This window comes from Haemaphysalis longicornis, unplaced genomic scaffold (assembly GCF_048455015.1).
Source record: "Haemaphysalis longicornis isolate Haplotype H1 unplaced genomic scaffold, Haemaphysalis longicornis Haplotype H1 scaffold_5, whole genome shotgun sequence".
Lineage (NCBI taxonomy): Eukaryota > Metazoa > Arthropoda > Arachnida > Ixodida > Ixodidae > Haemaphysalis > Haemaphysalis longicornis.
Window position 1 is genome coordinate 20,195,062 of NW_027526385.1, and position 26,290 is coordinate 20,221,351.

The 26,290-nt window shown below is 46.3% G+C and overlaps 1 protein-coding gene across 1 annotated transcript; it reads left to right on the forward strand.

The window, feature by feature from the left end:
- Window positions 1-1,709: 1,709 nt before the first annotated feature.
- LOC144139102 (uncharacterized) lies at window positions 1,710-12,649 on the forward strand. Its single transcript, XM_077671573.1, has 2 exons — window positions 1,710-1,863; window positions 12,187-12,649. The coding sequence occupies exons 1-2, from the start codon at window positions 1,743-1,745 to the stop codon at window positions 12,498-12,500; spliced, it is 435 nt and encodes a 144-aa protein (XP_077527699.1). The 5' UTR covers window positions 1,710-1,742; the 3' UTR covers window positions 12,501-12,649.
- Window positions 12,650-26,290: the final 13,641 nt, after the last annotated feature.

The following is a 26,290-nucleotide window of genomic DNA, read 5'->3' on the forward strand; positions in this document are numbered from 1 at the left end:
TCTTCAGACAAAATTTGGAAGCAAGCCCAACGTCGTGTATGTTGATGCAGCTGAGTATAGACACCACGATGCCTACGCGATCGCCGCAGTAAACGCCGGAGGGTCCCCTTTAGATACCGCAACTGTCAAGACCCTCAGTCCTGAGACAGCGGAAGAGGCGGCGATAGCCATATCACTTTCACTGCAACCCACCGCAACCACAGTAATCTCAATCTCAGATTCTAAAACTGCAATTCAAAGTTTTGCGGCCGGCTTAATCTCTAAAGCAGCACTCAAAAGTTTGAACCGAAATCCCCCCTTGTCCCCCGTAGAACTGGACACCGGCGCACTCTGGCTTCGACAGAAATGAGGCAACTCACGAAATGGCCCGAGGCCTCACTATACGGGCTGGAGCTAGCCTGTATCCAAACCACGGAGCCAGATCTGCAAGGGACCGACTAGTGTCTTACAATGACATCACGCAACATTACTGCCCCTGCCGCCGGGTCTACCCTCCGGCGGAAAAAAACCTAACCAACGAGCAAGCCCACGTCTGGCGCCTCCTACAGACAAACACCTTCCCAAATCCTGCAAGGCTAAAACACATTCACCCATCAATATACCCCACACCTGATTGCCCCCTATGCGGCGCCCCAGCCAATCTACCTCACATAATATGAGCCTGCCCTCAAAATAGCTTTCCCTTCATCACATCCGAGGAGCAGGAGAAGGCACTGCGTAGCCCGGACCCAGGCGTGCAAACCACCCTGGTCACCCGAGCTACCGACGTCGCCGCTAGTCTCATGCCTGTGGTCACGAGTATCCTCTGACCTAAGGAGATGCTCAATAAAATGTTTTTTTCTTTCTCTCTCTCGATCAGGGGAACGCTCGGATGGATGCCGAGAACGCCTTTTGACGACAAGGGTTTAGCGCCGAATTCGACAAAAAATTAAAGCCGCTCCACTCAATGTGAAAGCTGCCGGAAGTTCAGAGCAATGATTCGCCATTGCGGGCTGTATACCGCCGTTATCCGCCTACTGCTACCACCCTATGCAATTCAAATTTCCCGCCTTCGTACTGCTCGCGCGCCCCCTGCCTGCAACTGCGCCAGCGGGAGTTCTGTTCTCTGTGCTTTTCACAGAGAAACTCTATGATGCTTTTCTCCCCGCACGTGCCGGCGTTGCACTGCCACTTTTTGCGTTTACTATTGTAAAAACCAACCTAACGGGCGTCCTTAACTCAAACGCGGGTGCTGCCGGTTAATTAGGTACATTTTCCCTCAAACGTGTCTATAGTTTTCTTTGCGCTAAACAACGGGAAGATGTATGACAAGCGCCAGCGTTTCACGGGTTTCGAACGCTTATGACAATACAAACCGCTTGGGTTTCGAAGCTTCTGGGGTACGGCGCAAACAACAGTGTTACCCCGGGACGCCGCCTTGGTGCTCTATATACTTGGGTAGAGTGAGGGAACTAGGACGACAAGGCGAGCGCCTAAAGTGCTCTGCACTTAAAACGTGAAAGGTGACAAGACAAGCGCTCATGCGTTTGTCTATTTTTGAGCTAAAACCATTATTTCAAGTACTCACCAATTCGCCCAGCAACAAGTTATTCTCGCGTATATCTCGGTACATATCGTGGCGCGGCGCAACGTGCACGGGCGAGAAATTTGAGCCGCCCGCGGATCCAAAGACAAAGCACACGTACCTCAGCGTAGGGTTTCCATTGCAGACTCACCGCGGCAACCGTGTTTGTCAGCCACGTATGAACGTCACAGCGCACATTGCCCGTGTTTTTGACAGACTAGCCGCAAGAACGGAGAGACCGCCGATAAAGTCGAACGCCAAAGCCCCCGCTGTCAGAAACACCATTCGCACACCTGAAGGTGAGTGACGATGTTCCTTACTTGCACGTCTCACCAGCGTTAATTTCATTTCATTTCATTTCATTTATTAGTTCCTTAAGGGCCCGAAGGCATTACACAAGGGGGGCTGAATGCATATATGGAAGAAAATGAAGAAGTATAAGATATATGCAACTGGTCATCAAAAAAAAAAAAGAAGAGAAAAAAAGAAAAATAGTGACGACAGGCATCAGTCAGCACAACTAACAGCAACAAAAAAGGCAGATAAGAGAAAACTAATACATAATTCACTGGTTTAGTTGTAAGACTAAGAAAAAAGCACATAGAAAGAAAAGACAAGCGAGAGCGATTGCAGAGGTTCCAACTAGCAAGGAGTACGAATCAGCATTGATGTTTAGAGTGGTGATAATGGTCGTCCAATTTTTTTCGAGAAGATGCGCGGTCAGTGCAAGATACTAATTGCCGGGTAGCGAATTCCATTCATAGATGCATCGTCTCTGGTCGGTTTGATTTAATTTTAAGCGGACATAATATACCTATTGTAGTAGAAATTTGGGCTTCACAAGCGTCAACAGCTATTCCTTTACCATCTCCGTTTTAATCGGACAAACACACTTATTGAAGCAAGCATCAGCGCGTAATGTTCAGTGCGCCATTAAAACAGGCTATTTCTTTCTCACTTGCGAGAAAATATCAACTTGGAAATATCCAGCCAATTGTATTTTAACCCGGCAATTATTAACACCGAGAGTTATTACTTTGAAAATGTCGATGACGCAGTGTGTTCTCGCGAAAAATTTGCGAAAAGCTTCCCGTAAGATTGCACGATTTCACCAAAGCGGTAAAAAAATCTTTATTTATTTCTCAGCGCGCATTCATCAATAATTATCCTACATAATAAGGCATATTATCGCTAAATTTCACGATGTTGATACTGTTTTGAAGCGCTCCGAATTTCGCGCAAGTTCTAGGCTTGTCGGGAAGACGAGTCAAAGGTATACTCTGAGGGTTGTCTGGACCACTCATGCATTGTACCCTATGTGCCACACATGTGACCCAAGCTATACCGCGCGCTATCGCGTTTTCGACACGACGGAGGATACCAGGTCATAGCAAGAAATTTGTCAAGAAGCGAACTGCATTTCTCGCTCATTTAATTGAGTTCCTCCTAAGCGGAAAGTCCTAGCGTAGATAAAAGGGAGAAAAAAAAATCACTCCTGCTAACAGATCTCAGCGTGCTTTTTCGCAAGAATTCCGCAAGATGGTTGCGAGCTAGTTCACAGGGAGCATACAAAATATCTTGGGGAGCCTTCGAAATGCCTTGTCTATGTCATCACGAAACTGGGTGATAGACATGTAAAAAATTACTTCACATGCGATATACACAGTCGGGCTGAAAGCGCACTTGAGCTAGGTATCGGCTCAGTATTTACTGAATAGCGTGAGAAATCCTAACCAGCCACTTGGTTTAACGCAATTCCCTCTCATCTGCCGTGTGCTGCTGAGCACGAGGTCGCGGGTTCTGTTCCCGGCCGCGGCGGCCGCTTTTCTGATGGAGACGAAAAGCTAAAACTCCCGTGTCTACGAGATTTCGGCGCACGTTAAAGATCCCCAGGTGGTCAAAATTAATACGGAGCCCTCCACTACGGCGCGCCTCATCGCCTGCATTGCGTCGGTGAGTTAAACCATACAATCAATCAATCAATCAATCAATCAATCAATCAATCAATCAATCAATCAATCAATCAATCAATCAATCAATCAATCAATCAATCAATCAATCAATCAATCAATCAATCAATCAATCAATCAATCAATAAACAATAAATAAATAAATAAATAAATAAATAAATAAATAAATAAATAAATAAATAAATCGATCAATCAATCAATCAGTTGATCAATCAATCAATCAATCTCACCTGCCGGCAACAGGGAAGAAACTGTACTGATGCGTTAGACCAGAAAAAAAGGTACCGAGCACATATTTTTATAAAATTCAAGATAGCATTATTTCTGAGGTCACAGATCACTAATACCTTGGCGTCGCATTCACGAGCGATTTAAAATGGTCAGCCCATATCTCGAGAACCTGTGCGTCCGCTATGCGCAAGCTTTATTCTCTCAGAAGTGGCTAAGGTCCTGCGCTGCTGAGCACGAGGTCACGGGTTCGATTCCCAGCCACGGCGGCCACTTTTCTGATGGAGGCGAAAAGCAAAAACGCCCGTGTGTACGAGATTTCGGCGCACGTTAAAGATCCCCAGGTGGTCGAAATTAATCCGGAGCCCTCCACTACGGCGCGCCTCATCGCCTGCGTTGCATCGGCGCGTTAAATCCAACAACCAATCAATATCTCAGAAGAAAACTCTAAAGCGCCCCAGAAGCGCTAGTGCTAAGATGTTAGCTTATAATATTTTTTAAGGAGTTAATTAGAATATGCAGCGGCAATATGGGACACATATACGAAAAAAGATAAAATTCGGTGAGAACGAGTCAACCGCAAAGCCGTGAGATTTATATTTGTGAAGTACAAAAGAGAGGACTGCTCCACCCAGTTAATGCATGATAATCACATTCAAACCTTGGAAACTCGCAGAAAAATTAGTCGCATTGCATTCTCACACAACTGTCTCCCAGGAAAAATTAAATAAAGCTACCCGATTATGTAAAACCTCTCGGAACGCTGAGCACTCGTCCCAATCATCAACATTCATTGGCTCCAATCTTCGCAAAAACAAATAGCTAAAAGTACCGTTTATTCCCTAAAACAATTGAAGATCGGAATTCCCTTCCTGCATAATTATTTCGTTGTTCCAATTTCGTCACTGAGTTAGAAAAACATTTCTCTTATTAAATTTTGGGGACAAACATTTATTAATTCTTGTAAATATGTGTGACTTTCTTTGTGCGAATAGTGTCGGGCACTCTACGTTGTACCCACTCCTGGTTGGTCCAAATTTTCGGCCTGCAGTATGGTCAAATAAATGGTAGCTGACCCCAAGAGGCGGAGGTAGAGCGCAGTCGCACAGACCGAAGCAGCAACTTGGAAAATGAATGCCGAGGTCGATTTGTCGGACGAAAAATACGGCCTGAGCAACTATTCCCGAAGAAAGCAACGAGCGTATTGTAGCGCTGGCGCCATACTACGAACAGTTTTTTGATGCTCCGAACTGACCAACATCGCGCTGTTTTTTTAGCCCTCCTGGATATTCTCCTGGCTAGCTCAGTTGGTAGAGCGATTTCGTAGGCGGTGGTCCCGGGTTCGAATCCAGGGGCAGGACGAATTTTTCGTCAACCTCGAAGTTTCTGAAATCACATTAAGCTTTCCTCAGTAGTAGTACAGCTTCATTTCTGCTAGGTGTCACAGTTTCCCATACGGAAGCCTGCTCCACCTTGGGGATTTCCCCTAAACTTGTCAATGAACATCTCGGTTTGTGTTGCTTCACATGTGGGATCGAAAACGACGCCACCATCTTTTTTTCATACCCATTCCTTCTCACAGTTACTGCGTCTTTGCCAATCGCCCTTGCTTGGTAGATGTTAAAGGGACCCTGCAACACTTTTTCAACTTTTTTGAAATATTAAACGCTGGCAGAACGTAGCTACCCAACACATCCAAGGGGGTAGCAAAGTGCCTCGGCCAAAAATTACTGCTCAATGCCCATCCGATAACTTTAAAACTTGCTCGAAAATTTTTCTCTCTTTCCCGGTCTTGGCGTTCTTCGACTGGTGTAATACGCCATTACAGAGGTGTGGCGGCTATTGGGCGGCTTTCCTTCACCTGCAGAAATGAACGCATTCAATAGCCACGTAAAAAAGAAAGCCACAAAATCAAAGCAGGAACGGAAGGCGTATCTGCTGCGACGAGCAAATCACGCAGTGCCGTTCCGTGCTGGCGAAAACTAGCTTTCACAATGCTTCCAGACGCGAAGGAAAGGGTGCAAGCATTTATCGGTTGATTGATTGATTGATTGATTGATTGGTTGTTGGGTTTAACGCGCCGACGCTACACAGGCGATGAGGCGCGCCGTAGCGGAGGGCTCCGGATTAATTTTGACCACCTGGGCATGTTTAACGTACGCCGAAATCTCGAACACACGGGTGTTTTTGCTTTTCGATTGTATTAGAAAAGCGGCCGCCGCGGCCGGGAATCGAGCGTTTATCGGAAATGTTGGAGAGTGCCTTTAAGTAGCCTTAGCCTTTGGTAGCGTTGACATTGCAGTCTGGTAGCCTTAACGTTAAACCTTAAGAATTTGGTAGCCTTAGTCTTGAGAGTTTGGTAGCCTTAACGTTAAACTTGACGACGTGTCAAGTAATGAGAGATTAGTTTTATGTGAAGCTGCGAGTACCGGATGACGTCGTAAGACCTCAAAGCGGAACGCAACGACTAATTCCCGTCGGAAAGCTGGCAGTTCCTGATGTGATGTCGTCGTTTCCGCTTTGGTGATGCCGTCATTTTGGGTACTTCACGGGGGCACGCATGGGTATCGGAATGTTAATTTAGCAACGATGATTGATTGATTGATTGTAGGGTTTAACGCGCCGACGCAACGCAGGCGATGAGGCGCGCCGTAGTGGAGGGCTCCGGATTAATTTTGACCACCCGGGGATCTTTAACGTGCACCGAAATCTCGTACACAAGGGCATTTTTGCTTTTCGCCTCCATCAGAAAAGCGACCACCGCGGCCGGGAATCGAACCCGCGACCTCGTGCTGAGAAGCGGAACGCCTTAGTCACTGCGCCACCGCGGCGGGTAATTTAGCAACGATTTCGTGTTTATGAAATCCGGATGCCATGGGCTTACTTTGCGTGGTATTTCGCTTTTGATCTGTGGTAAGTTACATGCTCTACCGAGGAGGTTAGGATTAGAACTTGTGATTCCAACTTGGCATGGTTAGAACCCGGAGAAATCAAATGACACGTAAGGACGTTTCGAAGCCGCTGTTGGTCTTAGGCCTGGTTCAGACTCTTGCCGCAACTGCCGTAATAACTTTAAAGAATAACGTCATTTCACGTCTCAGCCAACCAAACTGCGTGACACGCTGTTTTTTTTTTTTACGTTCATGGATCATGATATGGCTTTTGCGTCGGTAGTCTGAACGTAGCCTTACGCATCAGACAGCTCAGCATTTAACAGCGTCGAGAATAGAACAGCAGAGCGCTTGATTTCAAGTAGTCATGAGGCGCGAGTGAGTAAGCTACGTGGCAGGCGGGGCCTCATCGCCGACACTGAATTGTCATTCCCCGAGTCGTACTCAGGCAAAACAAGAAAGTATGCACGCGCACATCACACCCTCAATTTCAAACCATAAGCCCCGCCAACAATGCCAACCAATACGCCGAGCTCCCCATCTCATTAAACCCATTCCTCGTATTCGCCTTACTTATACCAATATACAATTCCTGCAGGAAGTGACCTCAGGTGGAAGACTGTTACTAAAATTTAATTGAAAATTATAATGAGTACATACGATTGGAAGAAACAAAATGCGTTTGTTTGTAATTTGCGATTGAGCATACTTCTAGCTAATTAGCTTAATCAAATTCTGAATGGTTAGAGTGTTATTGTAGCTGAAAACTTGGGGCTGTTTCTTACCCCCACCCCCCGTAGGCACAAATTTATTTATTTATTTATTTATTTATTTATTTATTTATTTATTTATTTATTTATTTATTTTACCTCGAAGGCACCGGTTCAGTGGTTTTACATGAGGGGTGGGGGTGGGCATTCACAAATAAGAGAGCGTTAGAAGTCGGTACAAAATGTGTTCGATGGCTTCATGAAAATAGAATGACCTGGAGTGGACCACAAACTCGGCGGGAAGATAATTCCAGTCTGACTATTTTTGGTAAAACGTAAACGTCTTCCTGTATAAACAGCCAACGGGAGGTGGACGCGGTCAGAGTGACGATGTACTTTTTCAATGACGTTGGAAGCAATTCGGGATTGATAAAGCTTACGAAACAAGCAAAGCCGCCTACCTTTGTGCCTTATTTCGAGTAGAGCAAGATTATATAGCTTGGCGTTTTAGTTTAGTGACGCTAATGCAATGGTAGCAATGCGTATAAATAAACCTTGCCGCACGGCTTTGTACAGATTCAAGTGTATAAAATAAGTTATGGAGGTGGGGAACCCAGACTGCACACGCGTGCTCTTCCTAAGGTCGAGAAGGGTTTGATATGTTGGCAATTTGACGAATGCAGGGCTAAAAGGTAAATTTCAGCGCAGATAACCAAGAACACGGTAAGCGTCGTTGGTCACGTTCGTAATGTGAGTTGTGGAAGTGAGATCCTGGGTTGAAGGGACACCTAGATACTTATACGTTTCTACAGATGAAACGTCAGATTTACCAATTAGGTAGCGATGCGAGATGTAGGTCGGCCTGCGATGGAATGAAAATAATGACGTTTTAGTGATATTTAGTGAAGTTAACCATGTGTCACAGCATTTTTGAATATCACTAAGGTCACGCTGGAGGATTGCATTATCCTTACTATTGCAGACAGGACGATATAGGACGCAATCGTCACCGAAAAGACGTATGTTAGGTTGGATATTATATGGCAGGCCGTTTGTGTATATTAGGAATAGCAAGGGCCCTAAAACTGTGCCTTGAGGCACTCCTGAGAGAAGGGGGGATGACTAGAACAATACGAGTAAGCAAATACAAACTGCTTACGGTCAGTCAAAAAAATTTGCAACCAAGTGAGCACATAGGGATCAAGGTATAGACGAGATAGCTTTAGGAATAACCTGTTATGTGGAACGTTGTCGAACACCTTCTCAAAATATATAAATAATAAATATATAGATACATTAATGTCAAAGATATCACTTATGTCGTTAATTAATATCGCTAACTGGGTCTCGTATGATAGTATTTTAAGAAATCCATGTTGATTGGGGTGGAAAAAGTTAAGGGAGGATAAGAATTTTGTTATGTGAGAGTAAATAACGTGTTTCATTCATTTACACGGAATGCTAATGAGCGAGATAGGGCGGTAACTATTTTGAGACGATGGATTACCTTCTCTGACACTCGAATGACCTTGTCCACCTTCCAATCCTGCGGGGCTGCTCCAAATGTAAGAGGCTGCTGGAAAATGAGCGAAAGTATTGCACTAGATATGTATTTAGTGTTTTCTTAGTATTTTGCAATTTATGCCATCCACACCCGATGACGAAGTGCGCTTGATCGATGCAATCGATTTCAAGGTAACGTTAGCGTCAAAGGTAGTGCCACGCAGAACTGGGTGGTCATAGAAAGGAAAGGGCGTTGGTTCTGTGTTGGGCTCCTTGGGGAACGCCGAGGCAAAGTTACAGTTTAATTTCCGGGCAATATCAAAAGCTGGAATGGGACAGTTGTGTTCGTCACGCAAACAGATGGGTTTTGAATTGTTCGGGTTAATTGCTTTCCATAATTGTTTAGGGTTACTCTATAGCACGCTGGGTAGAGACGTGGAAAAGAAAGACCATTTGGCTTTAGCCAAAAGCGAAAGGTAAAGCTTCTCAGATTGGTGATACCTATCCCAAGCACTATCACTGTTCTTTAGATTAGCTGTCTTATATTGGCACTTCTTGTTCTTGAGACGTTTGAGTGGATTATTGTACCTCGGAGCCGTTGGTCGTTCAGTTACAGAAATAGTGGGTGCGTATTTTTTTACTAGGGACTCTGTTTTATTTTTGAAAAGTAACCAGTTGCTCTCAACAGAACGATAAAAAAGTTTTGGGAAAAATACTTCATAAAAATGTTCAAGGTTAGCATTCATACTACGGTAATCGCCTTTATCGTAGAGCTTTATTTTTTTCAGTTTATGGTTGGGCCGGCACAGTACCTTCAACTGAAAAATGGATAATAGAATGGTCCAATAGTCCCCGAGTATTGAATGAGACGCTGTCTGGGTTAGATATAAGATCAAGGTGAAGGATCGTAGAACTGTGGTCGGTCTGTCAAGTCGGACTAGTGTCGAGTTGGGTTAAACCAAGAGTAAGGTACTGTTCCCCAAATCATCTCTTGTGTTTTGCCTTGCTGTTGTCGCTGTAGGATTTGATCAATTTATTGCCGGAAGGTTAAAGTCGCTGAAAAATGGCAGCATCTCCTCTCCGTGGATGATGGCGAGGGTGCGGAGTACGGGGACTCGAAATGGCATCCAAGTTGCGCCCCGACTGTCATTCGATTTGAGCCGTTAGTTTCACCTTGATTTTCCCCTAAATAAAATTGAAACTCACGGCTGAAATGGAATTTCGCTTGATTTTCGCTTGATGGTGGTGTGTGCACGGATGGACCCGGATGGACATTTGGAGGTCCCAAGGTACTCCGCACCGTTACAAGCGAGGGAGTAAGCCGTTTGACTCTCGGGTACTAAGTCACGGTCGTAGCCCAATGGGTAAGACGACTGACACTAACTCTGTCTGGTCTACGAGACACAGGCTCGAATCCTGCCGGTGCCTGTGTGATTTTTTTGCGATTGTAAATGCTATGCGCATGGATTCGGATGGACATTGGGCGGTCCTAAGGTACTCCGCACCTAAAAAAGAATAGAAGCCTGGTGATGGGAAAGCATTAAAGGACGAAGCACTTCGTGTAGATAAATGATAAAGGAATGGTCAGCGTCGGCCGGGCAGTTACAAATGCCAATAACGATAGGCGGGTACGAAGAATGGCAGCGTACAAAGAGCAACTCGAGAGGGGAAGGAACGTTTATGGCTGAGCACTGTGAAATACTGTGGGCAGCTATCAGTACGCCACCGCCACGTTTACTAGATCGATCGCAGCAAAAAATGTCGAAGCTAGGAGACGCAGATTCTATTTCAGAGTCGCTTATGGCAGTATTAAGCCACGCTTCGGTGAGTGCAACGAGATTACATTCCGTGCTATCAATGAGGTCATCAAGCGAACCATACTTGGGTAGAGCGCGCCTGATATTCGTATAAAAACATGACAAGGAGTATCATTCGAGAATTAATTCGTTTTGACTGACGGTATACGTGGCGCGGGATAACACTGTTACAGCTGTGGTCAAATAGATAAGTTGCGTCTCCGATTACAAGCTTGTCTGACGAAGTTTAAAAGATTTATTTTGGTATTTGACAAACTATATCAAATTTTTACTGGCTATACGCGGGTATTTAGAGAATCGTCCCCGGAAATAGTGAAGTGCGTATATTTCAGTTCCTTAACGTTGGAGAGGATGGTGTTTTTAACTTTGAAGTGGCAGAATTTATTAAGCGCGGACGGGAATTCCACAACTCAGTGCGAATTACCCAATCATGAAAGGTAGATGGAACTCTCCGCAATGATCGAGTCGTCTTATCACCTAGCTGTCACATAATTTGTTGCGGGACAGTTTCAATCAAACGAGAGTTACAGCCGTTTTTTGTGAGCCTACTCCTCCCGTAAATGCCCCCGTATTGACGGCAGACAGAAACTCTGTGAAGTTTACAACTTCACTTGCAACGAATTATAACAAATACATAAGACCGGGCCTAATGACAGACTCGTGTTATCTGCGAACGTCCATATAATCTTTAAAAGATATTTTTTGATAAAAATGAGCTAAAACCGTTTTCTGAGGAGAAATCGCGATAAAGTTGGCTTTATCGCAATGCTTTCCGTCCCCGATACGGACGCCAGCCAGCCGGGATATACCCTGAGAACACATGCGGGGGAACATACGGGGGATAGAAATAATCCGATTCACTAAAAAAACTGTGGTTGATTCCTCTATCATAGGAATTGGTAAAACACGAAAGTGACATGCGCAGCGAAATCTGCAGCTGAGCATGGTTTGCGGGTCGGCGGCACTCTTGTGGGTGTGATTGGAGAGCGACGTCCTGCCGGCGGGTCGCTTCGGCAAATGTGTACTGGCGTCATTTCCGTGACGGATATGATTTCACTGAAATCTTGGTGTATCCCGCCATAAAACACTTTCGTGTTAAAATATAAAACCTGAAAATGAACAACCCGAAGTACAACGTACTCTTGAGTACTAAATGTTGCTTCCCCTCAAGAAGACCCTGTGTGCAGGAGTGCACCCTTTACAGGCCGCTTGCTTCGTTGTATTGGCGTCACTTCTGTGACGGATATGATGTAACTGAAATCCTCGTGAATCCCGGTATAAAACACTTTCGGGTCAAAAACGGCGTCATGGAGCATGAAGAGACGAACTTGCTGAAAGTAGAGTGACCTGTTTAATTTTGTTCCCTTTACTAAACACTAAATGAGCTGTCCAATACTTATTCACTTTTCATCCTGCTGTAGCCTTATGGCGCACTCGAAACATCAAACTGTGCTCAGGGTATGAGAGGTATGATTTTACACATTTGAATTTTCGCGCTCGCAGAAGCCGTCCTGCTGCGCACGAGTACCAAGAGGTGCAAGAACGTCGGTAGCCAGGGTGTTACAATGGCCGCTACGAGAGCGAAGAACTTCCGCAAGACGCCTCCAGGGTGTGGTCCGTCACCACTGCTGCTGCTGGTGATGTTCGTCCTGGCCGTTAACTTACCTTCAGGAGTAGACGGACTTCGGGGGTGCGATGAGGATGCCTGCCGGGAGCACTGCGGCGCGAACGGATACGACTGGTCCGTCTGCCGCTTCCACCCTCACTACTTAATGAACGGAATGAGCTACTGCAGCTGCGGATATTTTTTTGGATAACGACCTGCATCCCTGACCGAAAGAACCCCGCCGCGCAAGATGAGCAACATGCCAGCGCAAACTACGGCATCACATTTGTAAAGCCGGCTGCAGCGATCGTTCTGTCGTCAAACACCTGCCATTTTGACGTATTAAAATAGATATGCTAACTTGTCGTGATTATGTTTATTGTACAGCCTCAGAACTTAGTGAGCGAGTAGCGGGTTCGGGATATATCTAGGAATCTAGAAGATGCGTCCCGGATGTAGTCCAGTAAGATACTGCGGGCAGAACCATGGAGCCACCGACCATAGCGTGCATCTTCCTCAAGATCGAGGCGCGTTATTATCGAGGTGATCACTAGCTATGCAAAATACGTTATTGCTTGCTTAAAATGCTGCAAGATGTTGAAACTGAGATACCCAATCGAATACTTTTAAGCAAAGCTTTCTAGCTCTACCAGCCAACGGTTCTTTCGTGGCGTGCGGGACAACAAACTCCCAGCGCGTCGGAGGCGGCGGCGGGAGAAGGCAGAGGGTGCGGAGGGTTTTACTCACAGAGCCCACTAGAGATGGCGCGGCAAATTTACCCAGTGTTCCCCGCGCGGAAGTGCCTGCTCGCAGGCGGCGGCGTCGGCGCTACGGCTTTGTCGTCTGCTTTAGCGACGGTTGTTTTGGGCGTGTTTTGGTGCAGCTTCACGTCCATACATTGCGCGGTGCCTTCGCTCGGCTTGATTAAATTGTTCGACAGCACCTCCAGGGTAACCCGCACTCGACGGAATTATGTGGTCGTACGGCAAACATACGTTAAGGATTGGTTTGCAGGTCGGGAAAACAAAATGTACAAGCCACATACAGGCATCTGGCAGCCAGAGAAACGCTAGCTTTTGGGCACTGCTTGTCACGAATGAGACTCAGTTTTCTAAATTGGTGATTACCAATTCGGTTGTGTTTTAGGACGTATTACAAAAGGCGAAAGTTGCAACTGGTTCTAATGAATAGCGATTATAAAAATTCCCTCGGCCTTCTCGCAATTCTTAAACTTGCTAAAATAACTAGTTTAAATCGGTATAAATGGGAATCATTAAGCTCACATGCCGAATTGTTTCTTTGTCTGCGCTTGTGTCGCGCGGTGGTGTAGCCCCAAGCTAGCACATCAGGATGGCTAGGTTCCGCGGTCTCACCCTTCGAAAGACGTTCCTTTCCGTTTTTTTCTCTCCCGACTCACGGCTGGGCTACAGTGGTGGCGTCCGCCGCTCGAGCGCGGCCGTTGCCGGCGCCGCTGCTGCGTTCGGGACGCCGCCCCCGCGAATTCCAGGTAACGGCTGGCAGGATCTCTGGTTTCACTCTTTGTAGAGCCACGTGTGTGAATTCATGTGACGTCGCATGGACAATTGGCTGTCGTTTAAAGCTTTGCTTTCCAACCGCCTTCACAGCGTGGATTGGAGCCAATATTTTTTTTTATTATGCGAACATTTCTTTTGTGCCTCCACCCCTGAGCGAGGCACAGTTCCTAACAGATTATAGATACAGTAAAAGCTCATTAATTGGAACTCGAAGGGAGCCATAACATTGCTCGAATTAAGCAGAGTTCGAATTGGCGGGCGGGCGCTTGAATGAATGGACATTGCGACACACTGTGCCGGCAGAACACAAAGAATCCACCTCTGGACTTGGTATTGCGAATTAGGAGCTGCCTTTCGCTTCGCCGAGTATTTTTCCCGACTCACCATGACTGGCACAGTCGCTGACGAAGCGCTGAGGCAACGAAAGAAGTGACACGAGAAACTGGCTACCCACCGGGCCCCAAACAAAAGCAGGACTACGACGACTTACGCACGCGGCGCAAGCAACAGGGGTGATATTCTCATGTTTCGTCCGTTTTGTGTCCGTTTTAAAAGTGTCCCCTTTGAGCAAGCCCTGACTGGCTAAAAGCGAACGCCCGGATGTGACGCCATCCAAGCACGGCGGAGCTATGAGCCGCGGCTCCTCGGAGCAGACGATTTGGGGCAGACGATTTGTTGTCGCCTTGTTGGTTCGCTGGCGGAATAATAAACACATAAAAAATAGTTTAAAATAGGGTTAGTCTTTTAAAATGTGTTTACAGAAACAGTTGCGCAAAAGTCAACCCAAAGCCCACCTACAACTGGAAGTACGTCACAATAAAACGGACGCAAAACAGACGTTTTAAAACGGACAAACACGAGAATGCCGCCCCAGCTGAGCTTGTTGCGCACACCACGGGATCGCAGGACGCCAGACCGGCGACCACGGCACAAAGAAAAGCTTCAACGGCAAGCGCAGGAGCACTTGCGCCGGCGGCGCGGCGCCCGCTGATGAAGCTGTCGCAGCAGAAGAACGAAACAGAAAAACAACAGCGTAGCGCGCGCGCTACGCTGTTTTTAAAGACAATAGTCTTTCTTGGCCTACTTAAACCCATAAATTTTGGTCTATCTGTGTGTCTGTCCGGCTGTCTGTCTGTGACTCGATTCAGCTACCCGGCCAAAGTAAAATGGATACTACGCAATAGTCTTATATACTCACAGCCAAATGTAAACGTCTAAAAGCCCGGTTTATATGTTCATACTTGTCAACTTTGTTGACTATGAACAAGACATTACGCAAACACAAGACAGGGAATCAGTACATAAGGGATATTTACAGTGTTCCTTTATTATAAAATTTATAGATGCTTGGTTTTTCGATAGCAAATGATATTCTACATCCACTGCGGAAAACCTCCGCCTGCTGTTGCCCGCGCCACCTCCTGGCGGCATATGAAAAATCACGCGGCAACAGCATCGAAAGGTTCCACTAGGTAGGGTACACATTCTGCTTGGAACGCACGTGGAGCACGGCAACGCGGTTCTATAAACCTTGAAGTCGGCCGTCTCGATTCACGCGCGTCTCCGCCGAACTGCACCGCTTGCATCTAGGAACCTGGCCTGTAGCAGTCATCACCAGCCTATCTACGCCCACTTCAGGGCAAAGGTATCTCCCATTAATCTCCAACTACCCCGGTCCTGTGTTAACTGCGACCAATGTATCCCTGCAAACTCCTTGATCTCATCTGTCCATCTAACTTTCTGCCGCCCCCTGCTACGCTTGCCTTCTCTAGGGATCCACTCTGTTACCCTTAATGACCAACGGTAGCAGTGGAACGCGGTAAATTCAAATCGCCTTATGTAAACCTTTAGTGTATTTACCTTGGGATGAGTGCGACGGAACAGGAACAGCATGCGAGGTGAGCAGGAAAGCAAAGGGAAGCACTTCCTTGGCAAATGTCTACAAAGACTATCGTATTTTGGTGACATTTGCAGCGAAAGGAGCAGACACGCGGCAAATTTTTTGCTTTGGTTCGGATTCGCGACACATCGTAGTCACTCTGGGCCGACTTCTGCGAAGAGCGATGGAAACCAGAGGATCCCAGTTCGAATTCGCCGTTCTAGATTCCGACGCGTTCGAATTATCGGTAGTTCTCCCCATTGACATGTACGGGGCTGTGCTGGAACCAGGGCGTCAGTTCGAATTAACCAAGTTCGAATTAGCGAGCTTTTACTGTATTACATAATGCAAACGCAGAAGAAAGCTCAAAGTTTGGATGCGAGCTGTAGTTACAAGGTATGGTTTAGTGAACACCAACCGACTCAACATTGGCTTTCGTAAAATATTTTACGTTCGTCAAAACATTGACCACTTGTCATTTTTTTCCGCACACCCGAGAAAGGCTGCCTCTGTGGCCGGCCGTCCTCGCGGCTGCTTGCCCAGCAACATGGCACCGATTGCGGAAATTTCATTGCTTTATGTCCTCCAACATAGGAGCAGTTTTACTCGCATGCGGTTATAAAGTGTGACGATTGACCTTCGTCGGCGGAAGAGAGGTGATAATTTCTTTTTGAACATTCACACATATTTGTGTATTGGTTCTCAAGAGCGTTATTGCTAATGAATCTGCATAACACGACATTTGTACTACGCAGTCATTTCTCTGGTGGGAAATAGCTTTTCGACGCACAAATTGATGCAAACCGGCAAAGCTTGCCAGGTCTGCCTTGTGGTTCGGCGTCCGCACCAATTAACCCGTCTTGGGGTGGAATCCCCAGTTTTGTCCACTTCGTGTCCGTTTCAAAGTGTCTGTTTGGAGCAAGCCCTGATTGGCTGAAAGCAGATGACCCGGGTGTGACGCAGCACGAGCAAGGCGGGGCGTCGGTTTTTGTGCATGTCATTGGTCGGAGGCCTTGCAAAAGGAACTACGTCACGATTGCAATGGACGCGAAATGAACATTTTAGGGGCGAAGCACCTTAAGGCCGAGGCTCGTCGGGCGTCCGGCGTCCGTGCTCACGGCATAGCACCGTGTAAATGGAAACATCTGGAAACAAAAGGTTCACAAAAGGTTAACAAGAACAAAAAAAAGGTTCACAAAAGGTTAGAGAGAGAGAGAGACGCACAGCAACGTGTAAATCGAAACATCTGTGAAGAAAAGGGTCACAAAAGGTTAGTAAGAGAGAGAGAGAGATGGACAGCACCATGTATATCGAAACATCTGTGAACAAAAGGTTCACAAAAGGTTAACAAGAACAAAAAAAGGTTCACAAAAGGTTAGAGAGAGAGAGAGAGAGAGAGAGAGAGAGAGAGAGAGAGAGAGAGAGGCGCACAGCAACGTGTAAATCGAAACATCTGTGAAGAAAAGGGTCACAAAAGGTTAGTAAGAGAGAGAGAGAGATGGACAGCACCATGTATATCGAAAAATCTGTGAACAAAAGGTTCACAAAAGGTTTCCAAAACAAAATAACAAAATAAAAGAACAAAATAAAGGGTTCACAAAAGCTTAAAGAGAGAGAGAGAGAGAGAAAGAGAGAGAGAGAGAGAGAGAGAGAGAGAGAGAGAGAGAGAGAGAGAGAGAGAGAGAGAGAGAGAGAGAGAGAGATGCACAGCACTGTGTAAATCGAAACATCTGTGAACAAAAGGTTCACAAAAGGTTAACAAGAACGAAATAAAAGGTTCCCAAAAGGTTATACAGACAGCGAGAGAGAAAGAAAGAGAGAGAGAGTGCTCCTGGATAGCCGTGATGCGTATGCGCGAGGAGCATTGCATTGGATTAGATTAGATTGAATTGGATTGGATTGAAATGGATTGGATTGGAAGTCGTTTTAGCAGCAGTAAGCACTCTCATGGGTGATTTACGGTAAAAACGATCCCCAGTGCTTCGCCCACTCGTTATGATTCATTTCGTGGAGATGCGTGAATTTTTGAAACGACCCCAACTGAGATTTTCCCCCTCGTTCGGTGCTACCACACGTCCGAGCAGTGGCACCTCATGTAGTCTTCGTAGGGCCAGAGTTCAAGGCAAACGCCCGTAAGGTGACGCCACATAACGCATAGTTTATGACACTTTTCCTTGTCGCAACCAAACTTCCGACGTTCGGCGCGTCCCCCTTGGAGCTGCTGACACACCACGACCTCGTACAGCGCCACGACCGTTATCACAGCCGTCACCATCCAACAGAGAAAGCACTGGCGGTGAGCTCTCTTGGCTGAAGACATGACTTGTTTCAGGCGGACGTGTTCTCAGACGATGGTTTATGTGAAGAATGGGCCCTTGCTCATGAGCTCGAGGATCTGAAAAAACAAAAACAAAAACAAAAAGGAAATCATGGGTCGTTCCACTTTGTTAGGGTAGATGACCGGCGAAGCTTTTTATGAAGGTACGAGCAAATTAACACCCCCCCCATCCTCAAAAACATAAACACCAAACTTTTTTTACTCTTCTGATCTTAAATAAGGTGCCCATTGATGAGTAATCTACTAAAAGTGGATATACAAGCGATCGAGCATAAAAGTTTGAGGTCTATAAGGAATGTTTTGATCTTGAAAACGGTGCCTAATATTAATAATCTATTCACGACGCATATCCAAATGAGGAGACGCATAAGCTTGAGGGTCAAGATCATGTTTGGAGCGGTGTGAAATTTAATTTTTCCAAAGCCTCGCGCTACACTCCAAGAGATCGTCACACGTGGGCATCACCACACCGTGCCACACTGTAAATTGACTGACACCCTAAAGGCTGTAAATCACTGTGGGTAGTAACATCCTTACACCCTAGCATAATAAAACACCCTTTAGGGTGTATTGTTTAAAACACCCTTACACACGTGAAAACACCCAGAAATACACCCCTTTAAGGGTGTTTTTTTCTGTTAATTACACCCTTCCAAAGGGTGTTTTTCTTTGTTTTTGATAGTGTGTAAGGGTGTTAGTTATAGACAAAAAAGGTGTAAATCATTGTAGAGTGCAGAACGACCAATCATCGTGACCCAATATGCGATTTTGCGAATGACTACGCCCAGCTTGCGGTTAGAGCGCGCTGTTGTGCCAGCGGAGATCCTATTTTTCACTCTAATCGCGTGCTGGGCCTCGTCATTCGCCCACATCACACATTTAGTCACGATGATTGGTTGTTCTGGGACGTTCTAGTGAAGCCCACGTGCGGCGATTTCTTAGAGTGTACAGAACGCCTCGCGCTTCTTAGAGACTGGGAACCTATGAAGTTTAAACCGCACAGCTGTTTAATCTTTGATTTCCTCCGTCCAGCGTTACCATGAAAAAAAATACCAAGGAAAAACACCGAGCGCACGTGAGCGTGTGCCTCGTTAGGAGCTCTCGGTGGCATCCAAGCTAGCGTACGCGCTTGCGCCGCGGGAGGAGGTCGCATGAGAATACCAAAGACGAAATACCGAGCCCACGTGAGCTTGCGTGTCAATCCAATAAATATACTCATCCCACCCGACTTAACCTAATTGACCCAAGCCAATATTCAGCCGGATGCAAATTCTGCCAGCAGCCAGGGACACCCAGGCCCATTATTGTAGAATGTAAAGTTACGCCAGGATTGCCGCCCCTAATATTCCCTTCCGCCCACCCCCCAAGAGCAGTGGGAGACACTGCTGTCTAGCCCCTCCCTCCGGGGCCAGCTTATCCTCGTCGAGAGGGCAGCCGTGGACAAGACGGCCAATGAATTCCCGTGAATAGGGAACCACTCCCACATGATCTTCTGATCAATGCTCATATTAAAAGTTGTTCTCTCTCTCTGTCTGTCTCTCTCTCGTGAGGAGCGCCCGGCGTCGGCCAGCTCAACCTTCGAGACCACTCTGCCCAGCGTTAGTGGCGTGATCTCTCGCGTGCTCTTCTCCTCGCCAGTTCACGTGCGGTCGCGGCTGAAGCGGAGAGCACAGACACCTAGTTCGCGCTACAGACGCCGAGTGCGCGAAGCCGGTTGCCGCAGGTTCTAGCGCGTGATAACACAGTCCATTTTGGGAGAGATGTGGAAGCCTGCGGACAAAACGATCCGGGCCTGCATTCATTCAAAACTTTAAGCGGGAATTTAAGAAATCCATGTGAGGTGCAATAGCCGGATCTCCGACGGATGGAGAGGGGCCGGCAGCTCTGCTGTTTCTTCCGCCTTGCACGACTAGAGCAAGCTGCGCCAATTTTTTTTGTTCGCAGAAACGAAAAATACACGAAACCTCAGCCACACAAGCAGCTGTCTTGGCATAAAACATCACCATGATGGCTATTGAATTCTCTCACAAATAAAACATGAAAAAATGACGTGTCAGTCGTTGAAGAAAAGTAAATAGTTGCACAAAAAGTGCACACATGAAAATTGCAACGGGTATTTAAACCAGGTTATACTTTGCTCTTTACCGCGTGGGCTTTTATAAAGCGACATTGGACGTATATAATACCATCAGCAAAGGAAAATTGTAGATCCACCTCAATGCAGTCGTACGGCCACAAAGGAAAGCCTGTAGATCTTTCCCAGAAACTTCGCACTTGAAGAAAAAATTCACGCATCTCCACGAAGTGAATCATGACGAGGGGGCGAAGCACTGGGGATCGTTATTACCGTAAATCACCCGTGGCATTGCCCACTCGCGCATGTAAATGTGTGACAACGCGTGTGTACAGTATATACAATTCCAATCCAATCCAATCCGATACAATTCAATTTAATCGAATCTAATCTAATTCATGTCAATCCAATCCAATCTAATTCCATCCAAAACAATCCAGTCTAATCCAATCTAATGTCCTCACGCATGCGCAACACTGTATACACGAACGCCAAGGCACGGACAAAGCGGGGCCCTACGGTGCTTCGCCCCTAAATTTCCTCGTGGTCGAGGATAGGATCCCGGGACCACCGCCTATGTATGGAAGTCGCTCTACCAAGTGAGCTAACTAGCGTGCGTCCTGGTCCAGTGTTCCTGGACCAGGACGAATTTTTCTCCAACTGCGATGTTTCTAAGAAAGCTGTACAGCTTTCCATGTGGCCATACGGCTGCATTGAGGTGGATGTCAATTTTTCCATCGCAGAAACTTACTCCACCTTGAGGATTTCCCCTAGCGTGCGTTCGTGTCTGACGTGGGGAGCACAGAGGCCGAGTTCGCTTCAAGGCTTCAAGGTTATTGGTCGACAATACCAATAGCCTTGACGCCTCCACACATTCAATACCATACAAGTTTGAAAGGTATAAAGTCAAGCAGAGCTACGGCTATTCATGCCATGAATTTTTATAGCCCGCAGAGTCTCCGGCAAGAACATACAGTGTCACTAATTAAACCTTAGGGCTCAAAACCGGAATTCAAATCACTTACATTTTTTGTCACGTCTCTGCTCCCGGCAGAAATTGTGAAAAAGCAAGCACCACCCTACATGCAGTTTCACAAGTTCTCGCTAAGAAGTACGCCGGAGGTATTGCTGATTGGTAAACGAGGTTCTTTGCAAAAGCACACCGAACAAAGTGCGCGGATGCACAGTCATTACTTGGGACATAGCAAATCACGTGGCTGGTGGCGCTCCCTTTTTTACGTGTTTTCATTTATTTCGCTTACGAAAATGCTGTACCCGCAAGGGCGGCCCCGGGGCTAAGGCATTGTGGCTGCTAATCTCGTCCACGGTCGCTGCTTTTCTCATGGATGCGAAAATCGAAAACGCCCGTGTGTCGAGGTTTCGGCGCAAGTTAAAGAACTCCAGGGGGTGAAAATTAAACCGGAGCCCTCCCCTCCGGCACATCTCCTAGTCCAGAGGTATCTTCGGCGAGTTAGGCCCCATAATCTGAAGGAAAGCGCTTTGGTGGCTAAATGTGGCATAATATCGTTTGGCATATTATTACAAGAAAACTGATTGATTGATTGATTTATCGATTGATTGATTGATTGATTGATTGATTGATTGATTGATTGATTTCTTTTATGGTTTAACGCGCCGACGCAGCGCAGGCGAGGAGGCGCGCTGTAGTGGAGGGCTCTGGATTAATTTTCACCACCTGGGAATATTTAACGTGTGCCGAAATCTCGAACTCATGGACGTTTTTGCTTTTCCCCTCCATCAGAAAAGCGGCCGCCACGGCCGGGAATTGAACCAGTGTCCTCGTGCTCAGCAGCACAACGCCTTAGCCACTGAGCCACCGCGGCGGGTTTATTACCAGAAAACTAGTTGCTTGCTATTTATTTTCTGATCGTTTGTTACGCTCACTGGCTCAGTGATGGAGATTTAAAGTACGCACCCAAGGCATTAGGGAATTTGTTGAAGTTCCCGATATGCCGATAACAAAGCAGTAAAATGTTACTTACTTGGCACTGTGAAGCGCTCGTGGTTTAATAATTACTGATGATCGTTCTGCCGCCAGCATTTAAGATGCAAATAGGCATGAAGACGATATTTAAGGAATTTCCTTATTTCTTGCACGCCCACTGACGAAAAATGGTATGGTATCAACTTTTTGCTTGCAGCTAAACCGGTTAATATCATTGTCTTCGGGTGAAATAAAACACAAAACGCTACGGTCCGTAGCACGAAGGGCTTTAAATCTGCTCTAGTGCGAAGAAGAATCCGGCCACCTGGTTGCTGCTGTAAAACAAGGGGGGAAACATGCACACAACAAATTGAACGAGGAGCATAATTGCATTAAGGCCCAAAGATGAGTAACTTCGTATGTTATGCTCTATTTCCAGCCCTTTCTCGCTGACGTGTTCTAGTCGCAGAAATGGCGTTTTTTACCTTTAAAAATGGCAAACTGCACACAGGTTTCCACCGCGATTTGGAGGTATGAACAAAACTGCAATCTCGAATATGCCTCCCTATGTTTTGCAGCATTCTGCAACGAAACATTCAGTAAGGCATACAAGTTGCGGTATACGCCGTGTTTATTGTGAACTTCGCGCTTTCTAGCTGGTCAGTCTTATGACGCAATCGCCTTAGCATTTGTGCGTCAGAATGAAGACAGAAGAGAGAAAAAAGGGAAGAAATATTTATTCCGCTTTTTCGCTAACCATTCTGAAATTTATATTGTTACGGAAAAAAAATTGACGTGTTTGCTCGCTTAGGCTCTCATTTTGAATATTCGATTGGTGCCTTTCCTTGCTATTTTTGTTCGAGAAGCCTCTCACCGCCAATACACACGCATAGCAAGAGTCTTGAGAAGAACTTCCTGCTGGGCTAACTGGTGAATAGTCCACCGTGATTTGAAGTGCAGCAAATAAACACGGACGAATAATACAGAGTAGACAAGACAGGCGCCAACTTCCAACTACTTTATTGCGCTACGCACGTGCTTATATGCCTGTAGAAAAAGAGAGGGCGAGAAAGGAAGATAGCACACATACACAGATGATAACAAAAATAGATATGGTTATAGTACGTTTTTTTTTCAGAAAGCCCGTTTCGCTATTGCACAGTGCCATCGAGGTATCACTAACACAGTCACTCGCTCCCTGCCTGATATAATACCCTTGGGCTAACTCCCTCGCCTCCTCGCCAATCTGTAAACATATCTATTATTGTTATCATCTGTGTATGTGTACTATCCTTCATTCTCGCTCTCTCTTTTTCTACAGGAATATAAGCACATGCGAGCGCAATAAAGTAGTTGGAAGTTAGCGCCTGTCTTGACTACTTTCTTCGTCCGTGTTTATTTGTTGCGCTTCACATCATGGCAGCAAGGGTATCGGTTCTGGCAGAATGGGTGCCACAGGTAGAATACGAGTGTTCACGGCCAGTGGACAGCTCTTAACGCGGCGACACTACACTCACTGCCGCTGGCGGTAGAAAGAAGGCCCCAACTACCTAGAAGTTGCCGCAGCAGTGCTGCTGGAAATACTTAAATACTTACAAGTACACGAGAAAATGGAGATGAATTCACTCGCTTATGCAGCTCGATCTGTTGTGGGTTCGGATCTTACCCAGAGCGCAAATTTTAACACGAAAGTGTTTTATGCCGGGATACACTAAGATTTCACTGACGTCATGTTCGTGACGGAAATGACGCCAGTACAACGACCCCGGGAGAAACGGCAGAGAACGTTTCATTGACGCGGATGGTGCTGCCGTCTAGAAGAAGCGAAGCGAAGTAGTGCATCATGACGCTAACGAGCGCCGACAGTTGGCGCCTCGATCGAGCAGCGTAAGTTCCGTCCTTTCTCAGTGCTACGGCCCCGTTGTGTGCCGCAGAAGGCAACGACGCCAACGGGAAAATACCGTGGACGAGACTAATTGCGAAGAGAAACGCCAGCGGGATGCGGAACGCGTTCGCAGTCCTAGCTATGAACTCTGCATGCCTTTCGTGTTCCACAAGCTGAGCTTGTCGCAGCGCAACCTTCTGTCGTACACGCCACGAAGCAGGAGCGAAGGTGTCGCAACTTTGCCGAAGCGACCCGCTAGCAGGACGTCGCTCGCCAAGCACACCCACAAGACAGCCGCCGACCCGCAAATCATAATCCTTTCGCTGCCGATTTCGCTGCACATTTCAATTTCGTGCCTTGACGATTCCTGTGACAGCGCCACAGTTTTTTTCTCCGTGTCTTTCCTACCATTCGAAAGTTCCTATTTTCGCGCGAAAAGAGGCAGGCGAACAGCTTCTGTAAGTATGCCCTCACTGGCGTTTATTTGTTATTGGCATTCCTTACTATGTTCACTGAACAAGCTCTTAATGCTTTCCTTAATGCTTTCCAAACCGTTGGGCAGCACATTTTTTAGCGTATTTGATAACGCTGAAGCTAACGAGAAGTCCAGGGGTCGTTTTGATGCTAAGGCCGCAGGACACCAGCTTTTTCACCTAATGAGCCACTTTATACTATACCGTTAAGAAGTATGCGGCTGGAAATAATGTGTTGTGTAGTTTTAAGTTAATAGTGAAACAGACAAGTTTTCACAAAGACTGTACAAAAAGTTACGATAGATCACACTGAAGGTGGGTAGGCAGAAAACGGTGTGGACATTCTATAACAAAACACGAACTGCAAAAGAGTGGGTTACGCCTATACAAGATGGCTTGCATTTATATAGACCACGGCGAGAAGCACTTCACGATGCCATCGACCCGAAGACAGCATGCGAAATCCGGCGACAGCGAATAGAATGCTTATAACAAAGGTTAATATGCGTAGACTTTTTATGACCTAGTTGCCTCATTGATTCCGAGGCACTGCTGTTTGTGCTTACAGTAACAAATGCTTTAGCTTTAAGGTGACGAGTGTAACCGGTGCCTTATTACACTTTCGTAAGGCTGAGTGAGCTAAGACTTCATGGAATATTTTAATTTGGCGAAATTGAATTTTGTAGCGCTATCGTAGTGTCATGTTAGGTGCCAAACATTCGTGGTTGGGTAGGAACCCTCTCAGCAAGAAGCTGTTGTCATGGCTACGTGCTTTAACACCTTCGTTGTGTATTTGTCTACGGGATCTTATCCCCATATCCTCCACTCAAGCCTCCAGCCAAAGAGATACTTGAAAGCCATTTTCGCACGTAAAGACAATGCATCCTTTTCCACTCAGTAGAGTCGAGGGAACATGCATGGAGTAAAGGGCAGAGTCAGAATACGACCATTAGTGTTTACTAGTTACTGAATTACACAAGCAGTTTTTTTTCTCTGACTCTACGATTTGAGCACTACACGGCAGTGGCGGACAAAATTGGAAGAAAATTCGCATAGAGCGTTACCACAGCTCTGCGGCCCAGTTACAGCTTGTGTAAATCTTTGATAGAAGAGTACGGAAAATACTCCCTACTCTGCGAATAAACGTACAGTCATGTGCCCAGTGAAAACCTTGCCGAGTCATGTTTTTCATGCTATGCTAGGATTATACTGGACCTTCGATGGAACCACAAATTCTTGGGCCACTTAAACCCAAAAATTTTGGTCTGTCTGTCTGTCTGTCTGTCTGTCTGTCTGTCTGTCTGTCTGTCTGTCTGTCTGTCTGTCTGTCTGCCGATTTAGACATGGGGCCAAAAGTTAAAAGAAATCTTGAACGAAAAGTTTACATAGCCATAACCTTTGCGAACCATCAAATCTGGAAACTTGATTGTCAATATTGTTCAGAAAAAAAAATTAAGCATATTTGAGGCAAAACATTATTGCACAGCTGGTACTCGCAGTGTTCTTTGAAAAGAAATCTGTGCGTAGTATTTGCGATAGTAAATAGAAAACACGCGTTGAAAAAATCTTTTGACCCAAAAATAAAAAAATAGCTCACGCGAGTCTGGTCCTCGCGGCAGTATTCCGGGTTCAAAAGTAACAAAGGGTTGTAGCAGATGGCGCCAGCAGAGGAACACGGTAATATTGACAGTGCTTTAGATAATTTCCTCCATGTTTGTTGTGGGAGGATGGAAATGGTGAGAAAGAGTACGAGAGGTGGGCGGGAGAGGCAAGAGAGACATTAACGTGGCATTGATGCCAGAACACATAGCGTCTTTCGACGACATTTGCAGCGAAGTGAGGAGGACGCAGCCGATTTTTGCAGAATCTCCT

What these genes read in the sequence shown, in the direction of transcription:
- LOC144139102 (XM_077671573.1), top strand. Translation starts at nt 1,743, where the DNA reads ATGAACGTCACAGCGCACATTGCCCGTGTTTTTGACAGACTAGCCGCA. An exon ending in CACCATTCGCACACCTGAAG is followed by an intron (nt 1,864 to 12,186) that starts GTGAGTGACGAT and finishes TCGCGCTCGCAG; the next exon opens with AAGCCGTCCTGCTGCGCACG.